General features: G+C 49.3%; 1 protein-coding gene across 7 annotated transcripts in view; it reads left to right on the plus strand.

Annotated features, from left to right (window-relative positions):
- The window catches only part of SZT2 (SZT2 subunit of KICSTOR complex), a 112931-nt gene that overhangs the window by 30025 nt on the left and 59245 nt on the right, over nucleotides 1-23661 (plus strand). For all 7 annotated transcript variants that reach the window (XM_040407806.1, XM_040407807.1, XM_040407811.1 and 4 more), the window contains exons 10-25: nucleotides 4728-4953; nucleotides 5707-5836; nucleotides 5916-6058; nucleotides 7844-7996; nucleotides 8459-8573; nucleotides 9423-9628; nucleotides 10369-10599; nucleotides 12906-12984; nucleotides 13348-13439; nucleotides 13548-13716; nucleotides 14585-14699; nucleotides 14898-15014; nucleotides 17540-17731; nucleotides 18491-18594; nucleotides 21712-21847; nucleotides 21929-22042. In XM_040407806.1, the coding sequence (XP_040263740.1) occupies nucleotides 4728-4953; nucleotides 5707-5836; nucleotides 5916-6058; nucleotides 7844-7996; nucleotides 8459-8573; nucleotides 9423-9628; nucleotides 10369-10599; nucleotides 12906-12984; nucleotides 13348-13439; nucleotides 13548-13716; nucleotides 14585-14699; nucleotides 14898-15014; nucleotides 17540-17731; nucleotides 18491-18594; nucleotides 21712-21847; nucleotides 21929-22042 (2322 nt within the window). The remainder of the gene's footprint in view (nucleotides 1-4727; nucleotides 4954-5706; nucleotides 5837-5915; nucleotides 6059-7843; nucleotides 7997-8458; nucleotides 8574-9422; nucleotides 9629-10368; nucleotides 10600-12905; nucleotides 12985-13347; nucleotides 13440-13547; nucleotides 13717-14584; nucleotides 14700-14897; nucleotides 15015-17539; nucleotides 17732-18490; nucleotides 18595-21711; nucleotides 21848-21928; nucleotides 22043-23661) is intronic.

Genomic DNA, 23661 nt, shown 5'->3' on the forward strand with positions numbered 1-23661 from the left:
CTTGAGAGAGGAGATCTTCTCTTAGAGGCAGAGGCAAGGGAGCGTCTGCCAGGAGCAGCATAAGGTCGGCGTACCAAGGACGACGAGGCCAATCCGGGGCTATTAGGATCGCAGGCGTGCCTTCCGCCGCGATCTTCCGAAGGACTCGTGGAAGAGGCAGGGGCGGAAAAACGTAGAGGAGAGAGAACCCTGTCCAGGGAAGGACGAGCGCGTCCGCGCCGTAAGCGTCCGGATCCTTGGCTCTGGCCATGAAGGTGGGAAGCTTGTGTTGAATCTGGAGGCCATGAGATCCACGTCCGGACGACCCCAACGAAGGCAAAGAGACTCGAAGACGTCGGGGTGCAGAGACCACTCGCCCGGGTCGATCGTCGTCCGGCTGAGGAAATCCGCCGCCCAATTGTCCACCCCCGGGATGTAAATGGCCGAAAGGGCTGGAACATGAACTTCCGCCCAGCGAAGGATTAGAGACACCTCCCTCATCGCCGCCGCGCTGCGAGTGCCCCCCTAATGATTTATGTATGCCACAGCCGTGGCATTGTCCGATTGGACACGAACAGGGTGACCTTGAAGCAGCGAAGTCCAATGCCGGAGTGAGAGGAGAACCGCCCTCAGCTCCAGAACGTTGATCGGCAGTTTGGACTCCGATGGAGACCAAGTGCCTTGTACGGACCGAGGAGGAAACACCCCCCCCCAACCCCGCAGACTGGCATCGGTGGTAATCACCAACCAAGTTATCGGCAGGAAGGACTTCCCTTGGAGAGGGGTCCGTAACCACCAGAGGAGAGAGGAGCGAACCTGGGGGGGAAGGGGAAAATGCCGATCCAAACTCTCCTGGGACTTGTCCCAGGCGGACAGAATGGCAGTCTGAAAGGTGCGGGAGTGATACTGCGCGTAGGGGATTGCTTCGAAACAGGACACCATTTGTCCCAAGACCCGCATGCTGAACCGGAAAGAAGGATGGCGGTGGGTCAGAAGGCTCCGAACCGACCGATGAAGGAGCTGGCGCTTTTCTGACGGAAGCCGAACCTCCGCTGCCTCTGTATCCAGCAGCATCCCCAGAAAGATTAGTTGCTTGGATGGAACAAGAGAGGATTTGGGAAGATTGATAATCCAACCGAACCGGCGTAAGGTTTGTAGCGAGAGGTCCACACTGGCAGATGTCAGTGACAGAGAGGGTGCCTTGATAAGGAGATCGTCCAAATATGGAAGAAGAAAAACTCCCCTGGAACGAAGTAAGGCGAGGACAGGGGCTAGGACCTTTGTGAAAACGCGAGGGGCCGTCGCCAGCCCGAAGGGGAGGGCAATGAACTGGTAGTGGTCGGACCCCACTGCAAAGCGCAGAAAACACTGATGACACCGAGCGATTGGAATATGAAGTTAGGCGTCCTGGATGTCGATAGAGGCCAGGAACTCCCCTTTTTCCAGAGAGGCCACCACTGACCTGAGAGACTCCATCCGGAACCGCTGAAGACGAAGGAAACGGTTTAACCGTTTTAGATCCAGAATGGGACGAACCGAGCCTTCTTTTTTGGGGACCACAAAAAGGTTCGAATAGAACCCCTTGAATCTTTCTTCCATAGGAACCGGAGCGATGACCCCTTTGTCCAGAAGGGTACGAGTGGCAGTAAAGAAATCGGCCGCCCCTTGGGGATCCCGGGGAACCCGGGAGCGAAAGAACCGAACTGGGGGGAGGGACGCAAACTCGAGTTTGTACCCGGAAGACACCACCTCGAGAGCCCAGGCGTCGGAGGCGTGCACCTGCCAGAAGTCCCTGAACAGGAGGAGACGTCCCCCCACCCGGGTGGGTGGGGGCGCACCTTCAGGTAGGGTTCTGCTTGGTCGCGGGAGGGCGAGCAGGCTGTGACTTGCGCCAGGAGGGCTGGGTCCGAAAAAAAGGTTTCTTACGTCTGTCTTGGACAGGGTTAGAGGATGGACCTGAAGTGGTGCGAGGTGTGGGAACCCTGCGGGAAGACCTGAAGCGAGAAAAGGTGGGACGGCCTCGAGTGGTGCTCCTAGTCCTGGATTGGGGAAGATGTGTACTCTTCCCTCCCGTGGCTTCGGAGATGATTTCATCCAAGCGGGTCCCGAACAATCGAGAACCAGTGAAGGGAAGGCCAGTAAGAGACCGCTTTGACGTGGCGTCCGCCGTCCAAACCTTTAACCAAAGCTCCCTCCTAGCCGAAACGGCCAGGGCAGACGAACGGGCTATGAGAGCCCCCGCATCCAGGGATGCCTCACAGACAAATTTTCCGGCTTGAACGATAAGTTGGGCTAGAGCACGGAGGTCCTGAATAGGGACGTCGGATTCAAGCTCCTGATCCAGCTGAGACGCCCACTCTGAAACCGCTTTTCCAGCCCAGGCGGAAGCAAAGACCGGCCTGAGGGCGGAACCGGAGGCTGCTAAGATACCCTTTGTAATGGCCTCCATACGGCGATCTTCAGTGGATTGTAAGGAAGAACCATCTGCAACGGGAATAGCCGTGCTTTTGGACAAACGGGCCACAGGGGGGTCGACTTTAGGTGGTGACGCCCAGTTTGTGATGCAATCCGCCGGGAATGGATAACAGATATCCAACTTCATAGGCGGGGTAAAACGGGCATCAGGACGGGCCCAGGCCTTAGAAACCACCGACGAGAAGTCAGCGTGGAGGGGAAAAACCGCAGACGCCTGTTTTTGGCGAAAAAAGGAAACACTGTTTTTTTCAGAATTAGGAGGGTCATCGTGAATCTTAAAGGTATCACGGATATTGTTAATAAGATGGCCCATGGCAGAAGCCAGCTTTGAAGGCAAGGCCGAGTCCATATCCCAATCAGAATCGGCTAGTTCCCCTTCAGAGGGCATATCCTGTAATGAGGAAGGGCCCGACTGAGGGCGCACCCTTGGGGGTGATACCGAAGCATCCGAGGATGATAGGTGCTCCGCCCTGGACCGCTTCTGGGGTTGACGGGCTCTGGAGGTGTCGCCTGGAGAGAGAGACTCAGACGGGTCAGCTAAGGTAGCGGACCCGGAGGGCCCAGCAGGGGAATTATCCGGCTGCGGTAAGGGCAATGCATCTGCAAGGCGGCCCACAACGTTAGTGAGACTGACCACAGCCTGGGAAAGGGATCTAGCCCAGTCAGGGGGATCCAAGAGGCCAGGGGGTGACACAGCAGATGGCGGACCCTGTAATGGGGCTTTGCAAGCCGAGCAATGCGGGTCAGGCTGCCCTTGAGGAAGGGGCGCCTTACATGCGGTGCAGGTATGATACCAAAGACCAGCAGGCACTGAGGGGTCAGACATGTTGGCTGGAAGTAATATACAAAACGTCCAGGCCAGAGGGCTGCAGAGCTAGAAGGGGTCAACAGTCCTACCAGGTCACAGTGGGAGCAGACGGCACAGCAGCGGCAACAGCAGCGGCAACAGCAGCGGCAAAACGGCAGCGGCAACACCTGAGGTAAAAATGATCCGTCCTGAGAGCAGGCAGGCACGAAGAGGAGGCGGGGCTAGTGAGGAGCGGGAAGAAGAGACGTCCGCCCCTTGACTGAAGCCTAACATGCACAGGGGAAGCGGAACGAAGCTCCGCCCACCGATGAAACTTTTCGCGAGCGCGCGCGATTCAAAATAATACATGCCGCCGAAAACCCCACAGAATATTGTCCCCCTTCCACCTCCATATAAGCGGAGGCGAACGCACACCGGTGGCCGGACAAGAGCGTGCGCTTGTCAGAATGTCAGCCGGCAGTTGAACACAGCCGCAGTACTAGCCGAGATAATGAAAGGCGGCCCCACGGCCGCCGCACCTGAGGTAAACTGCGCTGTAACCCTCCCCCTCGAGCACCGCTCAGCTCTGCCCCACACACAAAGGAGCCGCAGGACTCACAGCTATGAGAGCTGTATATTGTAATCGACAATGAAGGTCAGGCAGAGGGGACAGCAGGATCAGGGCCCTAACGGGGGGGGGGGGGGGGCGGGGGTAGGAACGGCTGCACAGCCACCTCACCATTCGACGTTTTCACCCTCTGTCCATCCAGCAGGGACGCCCCTTCAGCCACTGGCACCGAAGTGGCAGGGAGCTGGAGAGGGGCTTGCAGGTGGGCGACCCTTGTGCTGGCGGGATGCAGGGGAGCTGGGCTGCCCTGGTCCTCCTTTTCTTCTGTGGGGGAGGCAGCAGTGCGGATAGCCGGCACTGGCGCAGCTCAACCCCGGGAAAACAGAGAGGTATTTGCGACTCTGTTGTCCTTGTTGAAAAAAAGCAAAAAAAATTGAAAATAAAAAATAAAATCTTTAGCAAAGACAGCTCTGCAGAGCAGGGAGTGTCTTGCCTCCTTGACACTAAGCAAAAAACTGGCAGTCTCTCTCTCCAGGCTGAGGGTATAGCTGTGGAGGAGGGGCTTAACAGTCTTCACTTAGTGTCACGCCTCCTATGGAGATGAGCTATACCCAAGGTTTCCTGTGTCCCCCAAGGAATTGGGCGAGAAAAAAGATGTTCCAAAATAATTTTATAGGCAGTTCAGTTAATTGATAAATGCGACATGTCAGGAGAGTGGACAGATCATCTTCAGCGGTGGCCATGTTGACTGTTTCCCACCATTGGATACCCCTATAGTTGACGAGGGGCTTCTAGTTACGGGGGAATCTTTGTGTTTGGAGGAGACGTCTTGAGTGTGCAGCTCACCGTGGCTTTGTGCGTTGCCACAGATCCTGTGTAGTAGACATATTTTATCTGATTGCGTTTTCCCATTCTAAGGATTGCTGGAGGTGAAGCTGGTTCTGCTGTGGAAACATAACATGCGTGTTGAGTACCTTGCAGCAGCCCCTTGGCCCCTGGACCACACTAAGCGGAGCACCAGGGTGGAAGTGGTAATGGAAGGAAGCTATGACATCCTGCACGACATCAGCTGCACATTGAAAAAGCCCATCACTAGCATGTATAGGACCAGCGTGATACGTCGCTTCTGGAACACCCTGCAGAGGTAAAGTAAAGATGTCACCTCTGGCAGGAAGACGTAAACTGATGTGACTAATAATAGCTAAGATGGGGGAAAGGGGGGGGGGGGTGCACCCCCTGAACTTCTTTCTGCAATAGGATTACTTTGGTGCCAGGTATACCCTTCATATCAGCTCCTATAATTACTCCAGAGCTGCACTTACGATTCTGCTGGTACAGTCACTGTGTACATACATTACTTATCCTGTACTGATCCTGAGTTACATCCTGTATTATACTCCAGAGCTGCACTCACTATTCTGCTGGTGCAGTCACTGTGTACATACATTACTTATCCTGTACTGATCCTGAGTTACATCCTGTATTATACTCCAGAGCTGCACTCACTGTTCTGCTGGTGCAGTCACTGTGTACATACATTACTTATCCTGTACTGATCCTGAGTTACATCCTGTATTATACTCCAGAGCTGCACTCACTATTCTGCTGGTACAGTCACTGTGTACATACATTACTTATCCTGTACTGATCCTGAGTTACATCCTGTATTATACTCCAGAGCTGCACTCACTATTCTGCTGGTGCAGTCACTGTGTACATACATTACTTATCCTGTACTGATCCTGAGTTACATCCTGTATTATACTCCAGAGCTGCACTCACTGTTCTGCTGGTGCAGTCACTGTGTACATACATTACTTATCCTGTACTGATCCTGAGTTACATCCTGTATTATACTCCAGAGCTGCACTCACTATTCTGCTGGCTTCTTTTGCAGCATCAGTCAGACTGATCAGATGTTGGTTCACTTGAAGTCATTTGACAGTGTGCCAGAACATTTCAAAATCCCAGAGAGCACTAAAAATGGGGTTCCCCTCTTCTACATCCCTCCAGGCTCCACGACCCCAGTAAGTCTATGTGAAGGTGCGGGGTATTTTGCACTGGGTCTGACGACCTGCAGACTCTGTTCTTACGTTTCCTGTACAGGTGTTGTCCCTGCAGCACAGCGACCCCGACTCCAGCCATTCACAGTTTGTATCTTACTGGAAACCCGTCCTCTCAATGGACGCCAACGTCTGGCAACGCTGGCTACATGTGCACCGCATCGTCTTACTGCTGGAGCATGACATGTAAGTGTGACAGACACATGTGTTTATGTGTGTAATGTGCACGGTGTGCATACATGTGTGTAATGTGCAGGGGGTACAGTGCCTTGCAAAAGTATTCACCCCCTTGACTTTTTTCGTATTTTGTTACATTACAGCCTTAAGTTCAATGTTTAGTTAATCAGAATTGTATGTGATGGATCAGAACACAATAGTCTAAGTCGGTGAAGTGAAAGGAGAAAAATATATAAATAAAACTATTGTTTAGAAATAGAAAACAGACAATTGTCCTGTGCGTATGTATTCACCCCCTTTGTTAGGAAGCCCATAAAACGCTCTGGTGCAACCAATTACTTTCAGAAGTCACATAATTAGTGACATGATGTCACCTGTGTGCAATCTAAGTGTCACATGACCTGTCATTACATATACACACCAGAGGCTGCAACACCTAAGCAAGAGGCATCACTAACCAAACACTGCCATGAAGACCGAGGAACTCTCCAAACAAGTAAGGGACAATGTTGTGGAGAAGTACAAGTCAGGGTTAGGTTATAAAAAAATATCCAAATATTTGATGATCCCCAGGAGCACCATCAAATCAATCATAACCAGATGGAAAGAACATGGCACAACAGCAAACCTGCCAAGAGACGGCCGCCCACCAAAACTCACGGAGCGGGCAAGGAGGGCATTAATCCGAGAGGCAGCACAGAGACCTAAGGTAACCCTGGAGGAGCTGCAGAGTTCCACAGCAGAGACTGGAGGATCTGTACATAGGATGACAATCAGCCGTACGCTCCATAGAGTTGTGCTTTATGGCAGAGTGGCCAGAAGAAAGACATTACTTTCAGCTAAAAACAATAAGGCACGTTGTGAGTTTGTGAAAAGGCCTGTGGGAGACAAAATGTATGAAGGAAGGGGCTCTGGTCTGAGGAGACTAAAATGGAACTTTTCGGGAATCAAAGAAAACGCTATGTCTGGCGCAAACGCAACACATCACTCAAAGAAGACCATCCCCACAGTGAGACATGGTGGTGGCAGCATCATACTGGGGGATGGGACTGGGAAACTGGTCAGAGCTGAGGGAAAGATGGATGGTGCCAAATACAGGGATATTCTTCAGCAGAACCTGCCCCACTCTGTGCGTGATCTGAGGCTAGGACGGAGGCTCACCTTCCAGCAGGACAATGACCCCAAACACACGGCTAAAGCAACACTGGAGGGATTTAAGGGGAAACATGTAAATGTGTTGGAATGGACGAGTCACAGCCCAGATCTCAGTCCAATAGAAGATCTGTGGTCAGACTTAAAGATTGCTGTTCACAAGGGCAAACATCCGACCTGAAGGAGCCGGAGCCGTTCTGCAAGGAGGAATGGGCAGAAATCCCAGCGGTCAGATGTGGCGACTGCTCCTAGAGACTTATCCAAAGCAACTTGGAGCTGTGATTGCCGCAAAAGGCGGCTCTACAAAGTATTGACTTTAGGGGGGTGAATAGTTCAGCACATTGACCTTTTCTGTTATTTTGTCTTATTTGTTGTTTGCTTCACAATAAAAAAAAAAAAAACCTCTTCATAGTTGTCGGCATCTTCTGTAAATTACATGATGCAAATCCTCAAACAATCCATGTTAATTCCAGGTTGTGAGGCACCAAGACACGAAAAAAGTCAAGGGGGGTGAATACTTTTGCAAGGCACTGTATACCTGTGTAATGTGCAGGGTGTATATATATATATATATGTGTATGCGTGTGTAATGTGCAGGGTGTGTATACCGTAGGTTCTGTAACGAGGTCTCTTCTTTTCCAGGCCGGTCCCCAAGCATCTCCACACTCCTGGGAACAATGGGCGCTATAGCACGGTGCTGTGCCGTATCTCTCACACCGCGCTCACCTCCCTCCTCCGAGACTGGAGCAGCTTTGTGCTGGTGGAGAGCTATTCCTACGTGAAGCTGATGCTCAGGTAACACAAGTCCTGGAGACTCGTATGATAAAAAGGCATACAGCGTTCTATTAGACTTTGTGTTTCAGTTGCTCACCGTTTTCAAGACCTCTGCTTGCTGAGACATATAGTTATATCCTGTGACTGAATTCCCGTAAGGACCTAATACTTCTCACAGCTGAGCATTTGTTGCAATTCTATCCAGTGTAAACAACTCTCTGTGAGCTAAACTGACACATTGTAACAAAGAAGAAGAGGAGAGGGACTTGTTCTGGTTCATTTCTCTTCCGCTGGATACAATTGCAGCAAACTGTCACCCCCAGGAGTGTGAGGCGTGTACAGGTTTTCAGCCTCTGCACAAGAATGTTTCTATACAGTGACATGAAGCAGATAGAGTGAAAATGATGAGAAATTTTAACCTAAAATATGATACAATGATTACGCTCTAATCTTTTAATCTGTTCCTCCTCTCACTTTTCGCAGCGATCTGACTCAGACCCCCTCCACTTTCTGTGTGGTGCGGATTATATGGAAGGCCCCCTGCATGGTCCTCCGGCTGGGATTTCCCCTGGGAACGCCTGCAAATTGCAGAATCAAGGTGACTTCCGAAAGTGTTAGAGGTGCCGGCTCCCCTCCTATACAGAGCTGCCCAGTGGAGTCTTCTCCCCAGCCCTGCACTTAAAGGGGCTGTGACCATTATCAGTAGGATATGCCATAAGAGTCCGCTAGGTGCAGATCTCCATGGTAACAGACGGCAAGCAATCTCTGTGTAGTCTGATCCTTCTGTCGTATTCCCTTCTATGTGTCCTCTACTTTTAGCAAAGAAAGGGAAGAAACGATGAGACTCCAAGCATGCAATCTCTGTTACCACGGTGACACCGTCTTAGGAGTTATTCACACCTGGCAGATTTGTTCAATACAGTTTTGTGATTGAAAATCGCTTGCATTTAGCTGATGTTGGCTGCAAGTAATTGGATTTCTGCAAGTCTCAATCATGTACTGAACAGTTGCAGCAGATCTGCCACGTGTGAACACACCCTGATTCTCCCAGCATTCCCTGCTTGTTCAGTGTCTGCATCTGCTGGGAAGTGTCGTCTTGGCTCTGGGCTCCGTATAGTCATTTAATTTAAGAAAAACTAACTGTCCCGCTGTAATATTGATGCTGAGCTGTTAGGGGGATGTCTGTCCGCAAGCTTGCAAGCAGAATTGTGCCTGCAGCTCTGAAGTATACAATGGAATGAATGCATATGAATGGACGTTATAGAAACCGTGCAGCACAGAGCGCTCAGCTGCTTCCGGCTGCTGCATCCAGACTGGAGGAGGTCGGGAAGGGGGTGATTCTATGAGAGGAATACCCCTTTAATGCCCCGTGTTTTCATGCTTTGCTGTTACTATAGAATATTATAGCTATCCCTCCAAATAAGTGACCTGAAATAAATCCTTACAGATCATGGAGGAGCTGAGAGACCGGATCCTTCAGCTGCGTTTCCCCCACAGGGTGCAGAGCAAAGAATCCACACCCCGGGTCAAGAGGAAGATGTTTGGGATCAGCTCCCCCTCCAAATCCCCTCCACCCCAGGTGTCGCCCCCTGCCTTCTCTGACCGCTGCTGCCTGGTCCTGCTGCACAAACCCCTGGAGAAGCTGCTCATCAAGTGAGTGCCGTCATGTGTGGGGCAGACAGGGACTCGCTGCAGCCTAGGCATCCCACGTGTCGTCACGCTGAAGATAATTATAGTCTGGGTTCTCCTAGGTTTCCCGGTCATCTGTAGAAGAGACACATGTTCTCGTGTTATAAATGGAAGTCTGATCCAATATGGATTCCAAATGGTCCAGTCAGGGATACTTACCTGTCCCACCCTGGATATGATCAGCACAACTTTTCAGCTTCTGGATAGAAACAAGAATGTTCAAGCAGAGATCTAAATAATGGCAATGAATGAATATCTTAATGTTTAAAAATAGTTATTTTTTTGCATAAAAGTGCACATAAGTGTAAATAATACAATAAGTTATACAACATTCTGCTATATTCCTCACCGTTTTCAAGATCTCTGCTTGCTTTTAGTGAGCTGGAACATTCTTGTTTGGATTCAGAGGGTAAAAATTGGGGTTTATTTCAGGTGTATCCAGTCAATCCTCGGTGAGCTAAATATGTCAGCATAGATGATAGTTTGTTACAGTGTATCAGTGCAGGTAAAATGTATCCTTCTGGCTGCTTAAAGCATTTATTAGACTGGGTTTAATTGTAGCGGATCCTCAGCTGTGAGGACTATTCAGTCCAAACAAGTCTGTAAGCAAAAAAATAAATAAATAATGCATGCATTGTCAGCAAGCAGAGATCTTTACAGTTTTTAGCTCCACTTGACTCATCGCCATCCGTTTTTCCTTGCAGGTACGACAAGCTTCCCCTGGATTACCGGACTCCATTTATCCTGAACTTGGAGAGCCTGGCACAGCACACGTCTGTTCCCGGGCCTCTTATCACCAACCGCTCGGCCTCGTCCAATTTGGCCTCCTTATCCCGCTACTTCTATCATCAGAGGTGGATCTGGTCCGTGCAGTCAGGCCTGGCATCTGCTGTACCCACCACTGCCCTGGCACAGATCCTGTCCACTCTCACCGAGTACGTTGTCCGGTCATAGCCTAATATTGACCTTACAGTCAGAAACTAAGATCCAGTTCCCATAGGTCCTCCAGAGCCGTTCATTCAAGGTGTAGTTCATTCAAGGTCTCTCCTCCGTCAGGACGGGGCCGCATTAGAAGAAGAAGACTTGTTTCGGGCCACTACACATTAAATGCACAAACACTAACAAAAGTTTTTTATTATAAAAAAAAAAAAAAGAGAGGGCAACATAAATCTAGTTTCAAATTAGACATGGCATTTGAGAAACTTTGATGGCAGGAGGTGCAGTTCTCAGGGAGTTCTCGAGGTGCTCATCAGAGTTTGGTCCTAATTTTTACTCCTAATGGGGCACATTTACTAAAGTGTCGCCACCTCTTTTTATGAGTTGCCAACTGAATTTGCACCTGTTTTGGAGGCAGTTGCAACTATTTTCAGTTTTAGGACGAATTCCGAAGTTCTCAATGTTTTGCACCTAATTTCCGTCCTATTTATGGAAGTGCGGCAGATTTTGTTGTGAAAACAGTCCAATTTCTACTCTACTCCGTGGCTGGCGTACTTTTCTGTCTCTTATAGTGAGTTGGGCCACAATTTGCCTACTTTCAAAATGAATCTCGCCTGCGCCACATTTTTATGCGCATATTAAATAGACCAGTTTTAGTGAATATGAATCTTATAAGAAAACATCCACTAGAGGTCCGACTTAAACCACAAAAGACAAACCAGATTTATTAGGGCACAAATTGAAGAGAGAATTTGCCAGTATGTCTGGTTAGTGAATGTGCCCCTATGTGTTTCATTCTTGAAAATAGTTTCTCACACAGGTAGGTGCTGCCAAAAAAGAGAGTAGTAAGCCTGACTAATGGGATTAAAGGGAGGTTAATATGCCTTAGGGTACTTTCATACTTGCGGCAGAGGATCCAGCAGGCAGTTCCGTCGCTGAAACTGCCTGCCGGATCCAGCAATCCGGACGCAAACTGATGGCATTTGTCAGACTCCGGTGTCATCCGGAAAAACAGATCCGGTATTAATTTATTTATCATTTTTAAAGGTCTGCGCATGCACAGACCGGAAAGCTGGATCCGTTTTGCCGGAACACTTAATGCCAGATACTAATAGCACTAATACACTTCAATGGAAATTAATGCCGGATCCGGCAAGTGTTCAGGATTTTTGGCCGGAGAGAAAACTGTAGCATGCTGCGGTATTTTCTCCATCCAAAAAACGTGAGAGGAACTGAACTGATGCATCCTGAACGGATCGCTCTCCATTCAGAATGCATTAGGATAAAACTGATCAGTTTTTTCCCGGTATTGAGATCCTGTGACTGAACTCAATACCGGAAAACAAAAACGCGAGGGTGAAAGTACCCTTAGAGCAAGGAGCCATAACCATAGCCAGTAGGGTCTGGGGGGAGTAGGTGGATGTCCGTGGATGGAGGCAAAAAAACAGGATAGAAGGAGGAAAGAGAGTAAGACTGAGCGTTAGGACCTGAAATAAAGTACAGACGGGGGTAGAAAGGAAGCATACTAGATTAGAACATACCTGAGATGACTGCCACAGGGTCACCGACGTGATAGTGGAATGTAGATGAGCCGGGCGTCACTGCAGGAGGAGAAACTGGAGCTAGGCTAGGAACCCGGCACATGGAGGAGCCGCACTGGGAGGGAACACATGTAATCATAGAAAAAGCTAAGTAAGTTTAAGATTTTGTGCTGGGCCACGTTCATAGCCACCCTGGGCCAAATTCATAGCCACCCTGGGCCACGTTCATAGCCTTCCTGGGCCACGTTCATAATCATCCTGGGCCACGTTTATAGCCATCCTGGGCCACGTTCATAGTCATCCTGGGCCACGTTTATAGCCATCCTGGGCCACGTTTATAGCCATCCTGGGCCACTTCATAGCCTTCCTGGCCCACGTTCATAGTCATCCTGGGCCACGTTCATAGTCATCCTGAGCCACGTTCATAGCCTTCCTGGGCCACATTCGTAGCCATCCTGGGCCACATTCGTAGCCATCCTGGGCCATATTCGTAGCCGTCCTGGACCACGGGTTGGACATCTCTGCTCTAAACCATTTCAGATTCCTACAGAATTTCAGAAAAGCTGAAAGAGAGACCAGCAAAGCCCATTCTGGTACTGATGTCGCCCCTACAGCAGAGGGGGCTATACCAGCATATCTCCCATGTATGCAGACAGATAACGAGATACTAGCCCTAGGTTCCACCTGGACAGATGTATGACGGACGCAGCTTCTTTGTGGTGAGGTTTGGCTCTTACCCTCATTCTCTTTTCCTTCCGCCACAGGATCCGACTCTCTGAAGGCTTCCATTTTGCGTCCAGTGGAGAAGGCATCATTAACATGGTGCTGGAGGTCCCCATTCAGGTGAGCGTCTCTTGCCTTTTCTGCCCTCGGCGGGGGTGAGACAAGTGGCTTCTGGACGCCTCTGGTGCTGCTCATTTCCTCCAAATCATCCTGGACCCCTGTGATTCCCCCGTTGTATCGCTGTCTGGCGCTCCCATGGACGGTCGCCAGATCCCAAGGAGACGTTATACAGTCCGTTTTAGTTAGTGTGTCTCCAGGGATCGGCCGCGGTCTCTCCTGCCCCTCTCCGGGTTCCCCTGTCTTTCCTCTCGGCACCTCCGTCTCCCCTGTAACATCCAGCCTTCCATTTGTCATTGCAAAATCAATGAGGAAAAACCTCAGCGAAACCGCAAGGTGTGAAGGCGTCTTTGTACTGTCTTTCAGAACGATGCTATAGGGGAGGACAGCATAGAGAAGCACAGCTGCATCATCCAGTACATCCTCTTCCCACCGCACGTGACCTCCACCAAGGACAGGTGCGTTATCCCTGCAGACTGATCCGTAATAATCTCTTAAAGGGGATGTCTAGAATTAGGGACAGCAGCAAGGAAATGTAAAATGTCTGCCCGTTTGTTTGTGCACAGCTTCTCTACGGATGAAGACAATGACACGGAGGTGGAGGCCATAGAGCAGGACACGGAGCTGCATCTGGTGTCTGAATGCTGGGTGGAACCTCAGAGCGGCTCTGTCATGGGGACCTCGGAGAGCTGGAAACACCTCCAGGGGCTCATGTATTCCGAGATCCCTCAGGCGGTGAGTGTCCGGCCGCGCGGCGAGGCGCCATTTATACCGTGCCTCATACTGTGGGCTGAGAAAGCACATGTTGGGAAGCCATTGCCTTCTGTGCTGTGTAACACGACGTATATGTTCTGGTTGTCGGCTGTGACACGTACAGTGAGATGAGTCTACTATCTCTGCTTCCTGTCAGTAAACGGGATCATTCTCGATTATATCTAAAGTCTGCCACTCTGATTGGACCTAATACTTTGCATTCACTGACAGAAAGCAGAGAAAATGGTGAATGGAAACACAACATTTATTACAAAGTTGCAAAAAAAATGCTCCCGACTCCTCCGCTGCTGGTCCTGTTGTCCTCACGCATGCCACCGCTGCTGGCGGCCTCAATGCCCGTGATGCGTGTGGGCATGGCATGTGCCAGTTGCCACCTCTGAGGCCATTATTTGGCTGTCAGTGGTGACCTGTACGTGGATGGCAGGTCCTGCGGGGGATCTAATGCTAGAACCTGGGCTCCAGTGACCCGTGAGTTTTTTTGTTTTTTTTAACCCCTGCACCATGCCTGCCCCTTTGTGTGTTTTTCACAGCTCCGTGCAGCCGATCCGCAAATCTCAGACCAGAATGCGCACAATAATTGTCAGACAATCGGACACAGCAGTGCGCATGGGGGTCTCAAGTCAAAAGATTTTCACAGGATAGGGGATAGGTGTCTGATCGGTGGGGGTCTGACAGCTGGGAGGAGGGGAGTCCTCTGCCCCCCTCTACTCGGTGGTCCAGTATGCGCCCCGTAGACATGAATGCAGCGGCAGCAGGCGCTCGACCTCGCACAGCGTCGATGGTGCCGGTGTTTCCTCTCTGGTCAGTGACGGTCTTCCCTTCCTTGCAGCTGTTTCCCAGAGACCAGAGCTGTATAAACATCATGCTGACATTCGAGTACGTTGTGCAGCTCTGCCAGAACAAAGATGGCGGCTCCCCCATCCTGACAAAAACCGACCAGACAGGTGAGAATACGTCTGACACTGTAAAGTAGTCGTCTCCAAACTGTTGCCAAACTACAACTCCCAGCATGCCTGGACAGCCACAGACCTGAAACCGTTTGCAGTTGTCCACCTGCCTGGCTATAGGAAAGCTGGATTATTGTTCTTCCCGCAGCTGGGCATCGGCTCTGCATTAACGCTGGTGCGTCCCCTTGTTTGCAGACCCCCCGGAGAGCGGCGGCGGAGCGTGCATTAGAGAGGTCCCGTTTCACTTCGATCTGATAAAACTGCTGCCCAGATGCCAACAGATTGAAATGTTCTTCTTATCACTGAGCAGAGGTAAGAAAGATGCAGCAAAATTCTGATAATCTGGAAGGTGGCGGATTATCAGATAATCCAAACTACGGGCCTTTACTGCGCACATTCAGTACATTTACTTGCACTGCAGTCCCTGCTGCTGCTGCTCTTTTGCCCAAAATGTCAGAGATTGAGGAGGGTTATAATAACAAGAGCAAAGTCAAAGGGCAGCAGTTTCCAGCAGCCAATCAGAAGCCTCTGAAACATGGAATCTGAAAGCTGATTGGAGCTTTGCTCTAGTTTTGATAAATCATTGCCATGGTCATTGCTTGCCCGATAATCGCTGTCATAAATTGTCCTTCCTGTTGCTGCTGGGGGGAAGGGGGCACTAATTTGTTTGATTAGCATTTACAGTTCTGACTTTCTGCAGCCGCCACTAGAGGGAGCTCATTGTGTACATTGATATTATTGTTTTCACTTTAAATATTGTGACACAGTGAGGGGTTGTGTCTGGTAAGACAGGTATTTTCCTCCCAGGATGTGCGGCCGGGTTGGTTTTCAGCCAGGTGAGGTCAAATACCGGACCCTAGTTTAAGTTCTAGTCCAGGTTTTGGCAGCACCTGGCTGTCCTTAAATAGGCAGCTGGGTTAAGCAGCGAGGTCTCTGTTCTTGGGATCTGAGGCTTTGTGTCGTGCTGGAGGGCTGAGAGCCGCACTCTGGGGAAAACAGGCCCCCTAAAGCCTGCTGTGGACTACTGGAGGCAGAACTGCCAGCAAGGGGACTTGTGTTATATGAACTTTCCATTATGTGTGAATTAACACCAAGACTGCAAAGTTACTGCTGTTTTGTGCAATTGCCTCAAGTGTGAATAAACACTGACGTTTTGAGTTAAGAACTTGTATTTTGCCTCTGTACTGCGCCCGCTTACCCTATCTACCAAAAGCCCACAATATCTGTATGCAATAAGCTCCCTCTAGTGGTGGCTGTATATATCTATATTTAGTAATCTCCTGAGCTCCCTCTAGTGGTGGCTGTATATATCTGTATGTAGTAATCTCCTGAGCTCCCTCTAGTGGTGGCTGTATATATCTGTATGCAGTAATCTCCTGATCTCCCTCTAGTGGTGTCTGTATATATCTGTATGTAGTAATCTCCTGAGCTCCCTCTAGTGGTGCCTATATATTTGTAAGCAGTAATCCCCTGAGCTCCCTCTAGTGGTGGCTGTATATATCTGTATGTAGTAATATCCTGAGCTCCCTTTAGTGGTGCCTGTATATATCTGTATGTAGTAATCTCCTGAGCTCCCTCTAGTGGTGGCTGTATATATATATATATCTATATGTAGTAATATCCTGAGCTCCCCCTAGTGGTGGCTGTATATATCTGTATGTAGTAATCGCCTGAGCTCCCCCTAGTGGTGGCTGTATATATCTGTATATAGTAATCGCCTGAGCTCCCCCTAGTGGTGGCTGTATATATCTGTATGTAGTAATCGCCTGAGCTCCCCCTAGTGGTGCCTGTATATATCTGTATGTAGTAACCTCCTGAGCTCCCCCTAGTGGAGGCTGTATATATCTGTATGCAGTTATCTCCTGAGCGCCCTCTAGTGGTGCCTGTATATATCTGTATGTAGTAATCTCCTGAGCTCCCCCTAGTGGCGGCTGTATATATCTGTATGTAGTAATCTCCTGAGCTCCCTCTAGTGGTGGCTGTATATATCTGTATGCAGTAATCTCCTGAGCTCCCCCTAGTGGCGGCTGTATAGATATATACAGCCGCCACTAGGGGGAGCTCAGGAGATTACTGCATACAGATATATACAGCCACCACTAGAGGGAGCTCAGGAGATTACTACATACAGATATATACAGCCGCCACTAGGGGGAGCTCAGGAGATTACTACATACAGATATATACAGGCACCACTAGAGGGCGCTCAGGAGATAACTGCATACAGATATATACAGTATACAGTATACAGATATGTATGTAGTAATCTCCTGAGCTCCCTCTAGTGGTGGCTGTATATATCTGTATGCAGTAATCTCCTGAGCTCCCTCTAGTGGTGGCTGTATGTATCTCTATGCAGTAATCTCCTGGGCTCCCTCTAGTGGTGGCTGTATGTATCTCTATGCAGTAATCTCCTGGGCTCCCTCTAGTGGTGGCTGTATGTATCTCTATGCAGTAATTTCCTGGGCTCCCTCTAGTGGTGGCTGTATGTATCTCTATGCAGTAATCTCCTGAGCTCCCCCTAGTGGTGGCTGTTTATATCAGTATGCAGTAATCTCCTGAGCTCCCCCTAGTGGTGGCTGTATACATGTATATATAGTAAGTTTCTAAGCTCCCTCTAGTGGTGGCCCAAGGCAGACAGAATTTTATCATGTAACTCTATGCCTATGCTGAGGATTTGGAGCTATGTGTCAGAAAAATTGAGCTGTATATATTGAAAAAATAATTCAACAGTATTTTTAATGAATTTTTAGCTATAAAATGCTGTTCTAAGGAGGACATCCCCTTTAACGTCTAACTAATGAATAAAACGTAGGATTTTTGCTTCTTCTCCACAGCTGAATCAGAAGGCTCGTCAATGGAGGCCTCTCTGCCGAATGATATGCTGCTCAGTTTATTTCACAGCTGCCTTCAGGGTGACCTCAGTGACCAGGAAATCCCACTTGATGATCAAGACCACCTGACGTTTATGGAGCAGGTCCTGCAACGTGACCGTGACGGACATCCTGCTCCCTTTACTTACCCAAGAGGTATGTTCAGGACCATTGTTCCCAAATGAGCGGCCCTCGGCCCCTTGTATAAGCGCACATAGTGGACTAATGACAAGTCATTACAGGCCTGAGGCTGCACTACTGAGGCAATCTCATATCTGTCAGGAACGGTTTTGTCATGGACACCAGGTGTGCAGCTCACAATGTAACCCTTATGTTTCTCCCGCTCAAGATCTCCCTGACAACCTGACACCAGAAGAGGACAAGTTGTCGTCAGAATCTCCTAATACCTCAGTCTCTTTTTCTTATTGATAGTTTAGCTCTTGAAACATGCATTTTATAATGATTTTTCTCCATGCTTTGACCTATTGAGCTATTGTGCTATGCACAGCAGGTAGTCTGAGAAAATTAAGCTGCAGTGTAAAGCATAGGGTATGAACAGAACAACTTGGACTTTGCAGTATTATGACTTCAGTAGATCGTGCAGCTAGGCAGCAGTCACTGATAATAGCTGTGCCCTTATGGAACCGAGCTAAAAAGCAGACCTTCTATACAAGCAGAGTTGCAGTGTAAAGCATGGTGTGACTGAGCAGCAGCCAGGGCCTCTGATGAGGCAGACTCCAATCAAGCAGTGCACAGACAGAATGATTATAAAATACAAATAACGCACCAGTGGGAAAGGGAAGACTGGTAAATACTGCATGTAGACAGAGGGGAGGAGCCTCCATGAGGGGAGGGGCCTGGATATCTGCTTGGAGGGGGCTTTAAGTAATGTGTTTGACAAACCTTTTCTTACAGAGGAATCTTCGAGAAGCACAATCCCCCCGGAGGCTGCCGATTCTTCTCATTCATCAAATAATAGTCACCAGGAGCCTATGAATTCAGCAGCCAGCACATTGCAGGTATTCCAGCTTACTGACGGTCTCCGGCAAACTGCAGTCTGCTCTCCCAGTCTTCTCAGCCACAAGTCCATGTGATGACATCAGCGTGTTATCTGAGCCCGCCCCTCCCCTCTTATACCTGTCAGTCATCGTGAAGGCCTGCCCATTGCCACTCCCCTTTTGCTTCCTATTGGATGTAGAGGCTATACTGCTTAAGAGTGGCCACACCCCCAAGGAACAGATGTAGGTGTGATGATGCCATCATTCCAATTAAAGGGGTATTCTGATATCCTCTTGCTACTGGATAAGGGATAATTGGTAGATCGGTGGGAGACGGTCGAGATGTAGGAGCACTGGGGTCCTGAACGCGCTGTTTGAATAGAGCAGCGGTCGAGCATGTGAGCTAGCACTTCATCTATCTCTGTGTAGCTGCTGGAGATAAGCAAGCGCTGTGCTTCACCTTCTCTGTCAGTGAATAGAGCGACAGCGCGCATGCTAGGGGTCCCAGCGGTCAGACCCCCATGGACCTAGCAGTTTTCCCCCACCCAGTGGCTAGGGGTTAAAGTCCCATTGCTGGAATACCAATTTAAAGGGTACCTGTCGCCGGGATTTTGTGCATAGAGCTGAGGACATGGGTTGCTAGATGGCCGCTAGCACATCCGCAATATCCAGTCCCCATAGCTCTGTGTGCTTTTATTGTGTAAAAAAACGATTTGATAGATATGCAAATTAACCTGAGATGAGTCCTGTCCCTGACTCATCTCACATACAGGACTCATCTCAGGGACAGGACTCATCTCAGAGACAGGACTCATCTCAGGGACAGGACTCCTCTCAGGGACAGGACTCATCTCGGGGACAGGACCCATCTCGGGGACAGGACTCCTCTCGGGGACAGGACTCCTCTCGGGGACAGGACCCATCTCGGGGACAGGACTCCTCTCGGGGACAGGACTCCTCTCAGGGACAGGACTCATCTCGGGGACAGGACTCATCTCAGGGACAGGACTCATCTCAGGGACAGGACTCCTCTCAGGGACAGGACTCCTCTCAGGGACAGGACTCATCTCAGGGACAGGACTCATCTCAGGGACAGGACTCATCTTACAGGACTCATCTCAGGGACAGGACTCCTCTCAGGGACAGGACTCCTCTCAGGGACAGGACTCATCTCAGGGACAGGACTCATCTCAGGGACAGGACTCATCTCAGGGACAGGACTCATCTCAGGGACAGGACTCATCTCAGGGACAGGACTCATCTCAGGGACAGGACTCATCTCAGGGACAGGACTCATCTTACAGGACTCATCTCAGGGACAGGACTCATCTCAGGGACAAGACTCATCTCAGGGACAGGACTCCTCTCAGGGACAGGACTCATCTCAGGGACAGGACTCGTCTCAGGGACAGGACTCCTCTCAGGTACGGGACTCCTCTCGGGGACAGGACTCGTCTCAGGGACAGGACTCGTCTCAGGGACAGGACTCCTCTCAGGGACAGGACTCATCTTACAGGACTCATCTCAGGGACAGGACTCCTCTCAGGGACAGGACTCCTCTCAGGGACAGGACTCCTCTCAGGGACAGGACTCCTCTCAGGGACAGGACTCCTCTCAGGGACAGGGCTCCTCTCAGGGACAGGGCTCCTCTCAGGGACAGGACTCATCTCACGGACAGGACTCCTCTCAGGGACAGGACTCATCTCAGGGACAGGACTCCTCTCAGGGACAGGACTCCTCTCAGGGAATCGTAGACCTACACTAGTGGAATCGTAGACCTACACTAGTGGAATCGTAGACCTACACTAATCGACTGGGAAACTGCATAAACGGCAATTCCCTAATGTTTCCCTCTGTCTACACCGACTGGGAGTGTCACATAATTCAGATTTAGCTTTCTTTGTTACCTTACAGCAGGCATGCTCAACCTGCGGCCCTCCAGCTGTTGCAAAACTACAACTCCCAGCCTACCTGAACAGCCTACAGCTATCAGACTACAGCAGGGTATTGTGGGAGTTGTAGTTTTGCAACAGCTGGAGGGCCGCAGGTTGAGCATGCCTGCCTTACAGAGTATGTGAGGGAATTGCTTATGTAGTAATTCCCATACATCATGTCATTATCGGCATGCTGAGTGATTGCAGTCACTGCCTCGGCCCCCCCCCCCCCATAGTATTATTTCACTATGCAAATATATGTATTTTCAGCTATGTAAAATGGTATGGGGGGATATCGTTACACTGTTGCACTGCCTTGTATTTACATGTAGCTATTTGCATGGCTGGAGTGAAGGAAGCAGATGCCGTCCTGATGAAGGAAAATATCCAGAGCTTTACATTAATAAATTGACATAAAATGTGGGCCATGGTTTATTTCTTGACTCCAGTCACAGCCAGAGCTGCATTCATGAATCTTGTTTCCTGTCAGACTGACAGTGAGGGAGATAACCTAGCCATACACTTCAGCTATCTTCATGCATACTCTGCTGAGCTGTCACCTAGCCCTCCCAATACACGTGCACACCTGACCGCCAGCATCCAACATCCACCTGCATGCTCAGCTTGGCCAAGCCTGCAGGTGTTCTCTGCAGAGAGAGGGAAGTAAGCCACTGCCAGACACCCCGTCCTGTCAGTGGATTATCTCCATTGAGAACAAAAGGATCGGGCATGTTGAAATCCAAGATGCCTGCACCTTCTCTCCACTGCCATCTGCTGTCAGGGGGAACATCTGCGTACCCCCATACACATGAGATGGTCACCTCACCCGATCCCTTACCTTTAGAGCTATGTTGTTAGATGAAATGATGGCTTTTGCAAAGTGCAGATAAGTAGCAGAATGATGCATGCAGCTCTGGATGTGAGCAGAGTATAAGGCATTTGATATTGAAAAGATTTGGAAATCTGTGTGAGGTTTTGGGTGGTTTAAATGTTGTAAAAGGTGGGCAGGGGCTTTAAAGGGGTTGTCCTGGGTTAGAAAAACGTGGCTGCTGTCTTCCAGGAGCAGTGCCACGCCGGTCTGTAGGTTGTGTCTGGTATTGCAGCTCAGTTCCATTGAAGTGAATTGGGGGGAACGTACTATTTTTGGACATCCATTTAAGGAGACATTGTGTGTATCGCTGCTTCAGATCTATTCTCCCCTCAGAGTCCATGTCCCACCGAGGAGACGGAGGACTGCCGAGCGGTGTCACAGTCTGAGGAGCTGCCTCGATGGCGCTGTTACGCCCGACTGGTCAATGCCCAGCACGTGCTCCTCACCTTCCTGCCCGCAGCCTTCACAGGTACACAGCGCAGGGTCGTCACATGCGGTCACATCTGCTGCTGTCTGAGGTTTTCATTACTGATCAGTATTTTCACCACAGATGTCCAGAAGCTGATGACCCCCACAGACACCTCGGGGTCCGCAGAGGGGAATGGTCACACAGAAGGTCTGTCCAATGCTAGTATCCCCACACTGAGCATCACTCCTGCCGGGGGTAAGAGGGGAACACATTATATATATATATGACATGACCTGCAGATATTGGGTGTCTAATACTGGGTACAGACTGAAGGGTATGACAGTCGCCCAATATTATAAATATATTGTATTAATGCTGTACAGATCCTGAATTCTACTCCAGAGCTGCACTCGTAGCTCTGCAGACTGCAGTTCTGAAATCTTTCAGCATTCCCTGCTTGTTAAGTGACTTTCTAATCTACATTCAGTGAAGTGACATTTGTACGGTCAACTGATGTAGGAAAACCTAACTGCACCCCCTGCATTATAGGAGCTGAGCTAAGCAGAATAGTGAGTGCAGCTCTGGAGTATAATACAGAATGTCACTCACGATCAGTACAGGATAAGTAATGTATGTACACAGTGACTGCACCAGCAGAATAGTGAGTGCAGCTCTGGAGTATAATACAGGATGTAACTCAGGATCAGTACAGGATAAGTAATGTATGTACACAGTGACTGCACCAGCAGAATAGTGAGTGCAGCTCTGGAGTATAATACAGGATGTAACTCAGGATCAGTACAGGATAAGTAATGTATGTACACAGTGACTGCACCAGCAGAATAGTGAGTGCAGCTCTGGAGTATAATACAGGATGTAACTCAGGATCAGTACAGGATAAGTAATGTATGTTCACAGTGACTGCACCAGCAGAATAGGGAGTGCAGCTCTGGAGTATAATACAGGATGTAACTCAGGATCAGTACAGGATAAGTAATGTATGTACACAGTGACTGCACCAGCAGAATAGTGAGTGCAGCTCTGGAGTATAATACAGGATGTAACTCAGGATCAGTACAGGATAAGTAATGTATGTACAGTGACTGCACCAGCAGAATAGTGAGTGCAGCTCTGGAGTATAATACAGGATGTAACTCAGGATCAGTACAGGATAAGTAATGTATGTACACAGTGACTGCACCAGCAGAATAGTGAGTGCAGCTCTGGAGTATAATACAGGATGTAACTTAGGATAAGTAATGTATGTACACAGTGACTGCACTAGCAGAATAGTGAGTGCAGCTCTGGAGTATAATACAGGATGTAACTCAGGATCAGTACAGGATAAGTAATGTATGTACACAGTGACTGCACCAGCAGAATAGCGAGTGCAGCTCTGGAGTATAATACAGGATGTAACTGAGGATCAGTACAGGATAAGTAATGTATGTACACAGTGACTGCACCAGCAGAATAGGGAGTGCAGCTCTGGAGTATAATACAGGATGTAACTGAGGATCAGTACAGGATAAGTAATGTATGTACACAGTGACTGCACCAGCAGAATAGGGAGTGCAGCTCTGGAGTATAATACAGGATGTAACTCAGGATCAGTACAGGATAAGTAATGTATGTACACAGTGACTCCACCAGCAGAATAGTGAGTGCAGCTCTGGGGTATAATACAGGATGTAACTCAGGATCAGTACAGGATAAGTAATGTATATACACAGTGACTGCACCAGCAGAATAGTGAGTGCAGCTCTGGAGTATAATACAGGATGTAACTAAATGATTTTCCTATTCCATGACGTAAAGTCATAGTTTTATTAAAGACACGGAGGCGAGTATTGCTTTCTCCTTCTTTACTGAAC

This window comes from Bufo bufo, chromosome 9 (genome assembly GCF_905171765.1).
Source record: "Bufo bufo chromosome 9, aBufBuf1.1, whole genome shotgun sequence".
NCBI classification, from domain to species: Eukaryota; Metazoa; Chordata; class Amphibia; order Anura; family Bufonidae; genus Bufo; species Bufo bufo.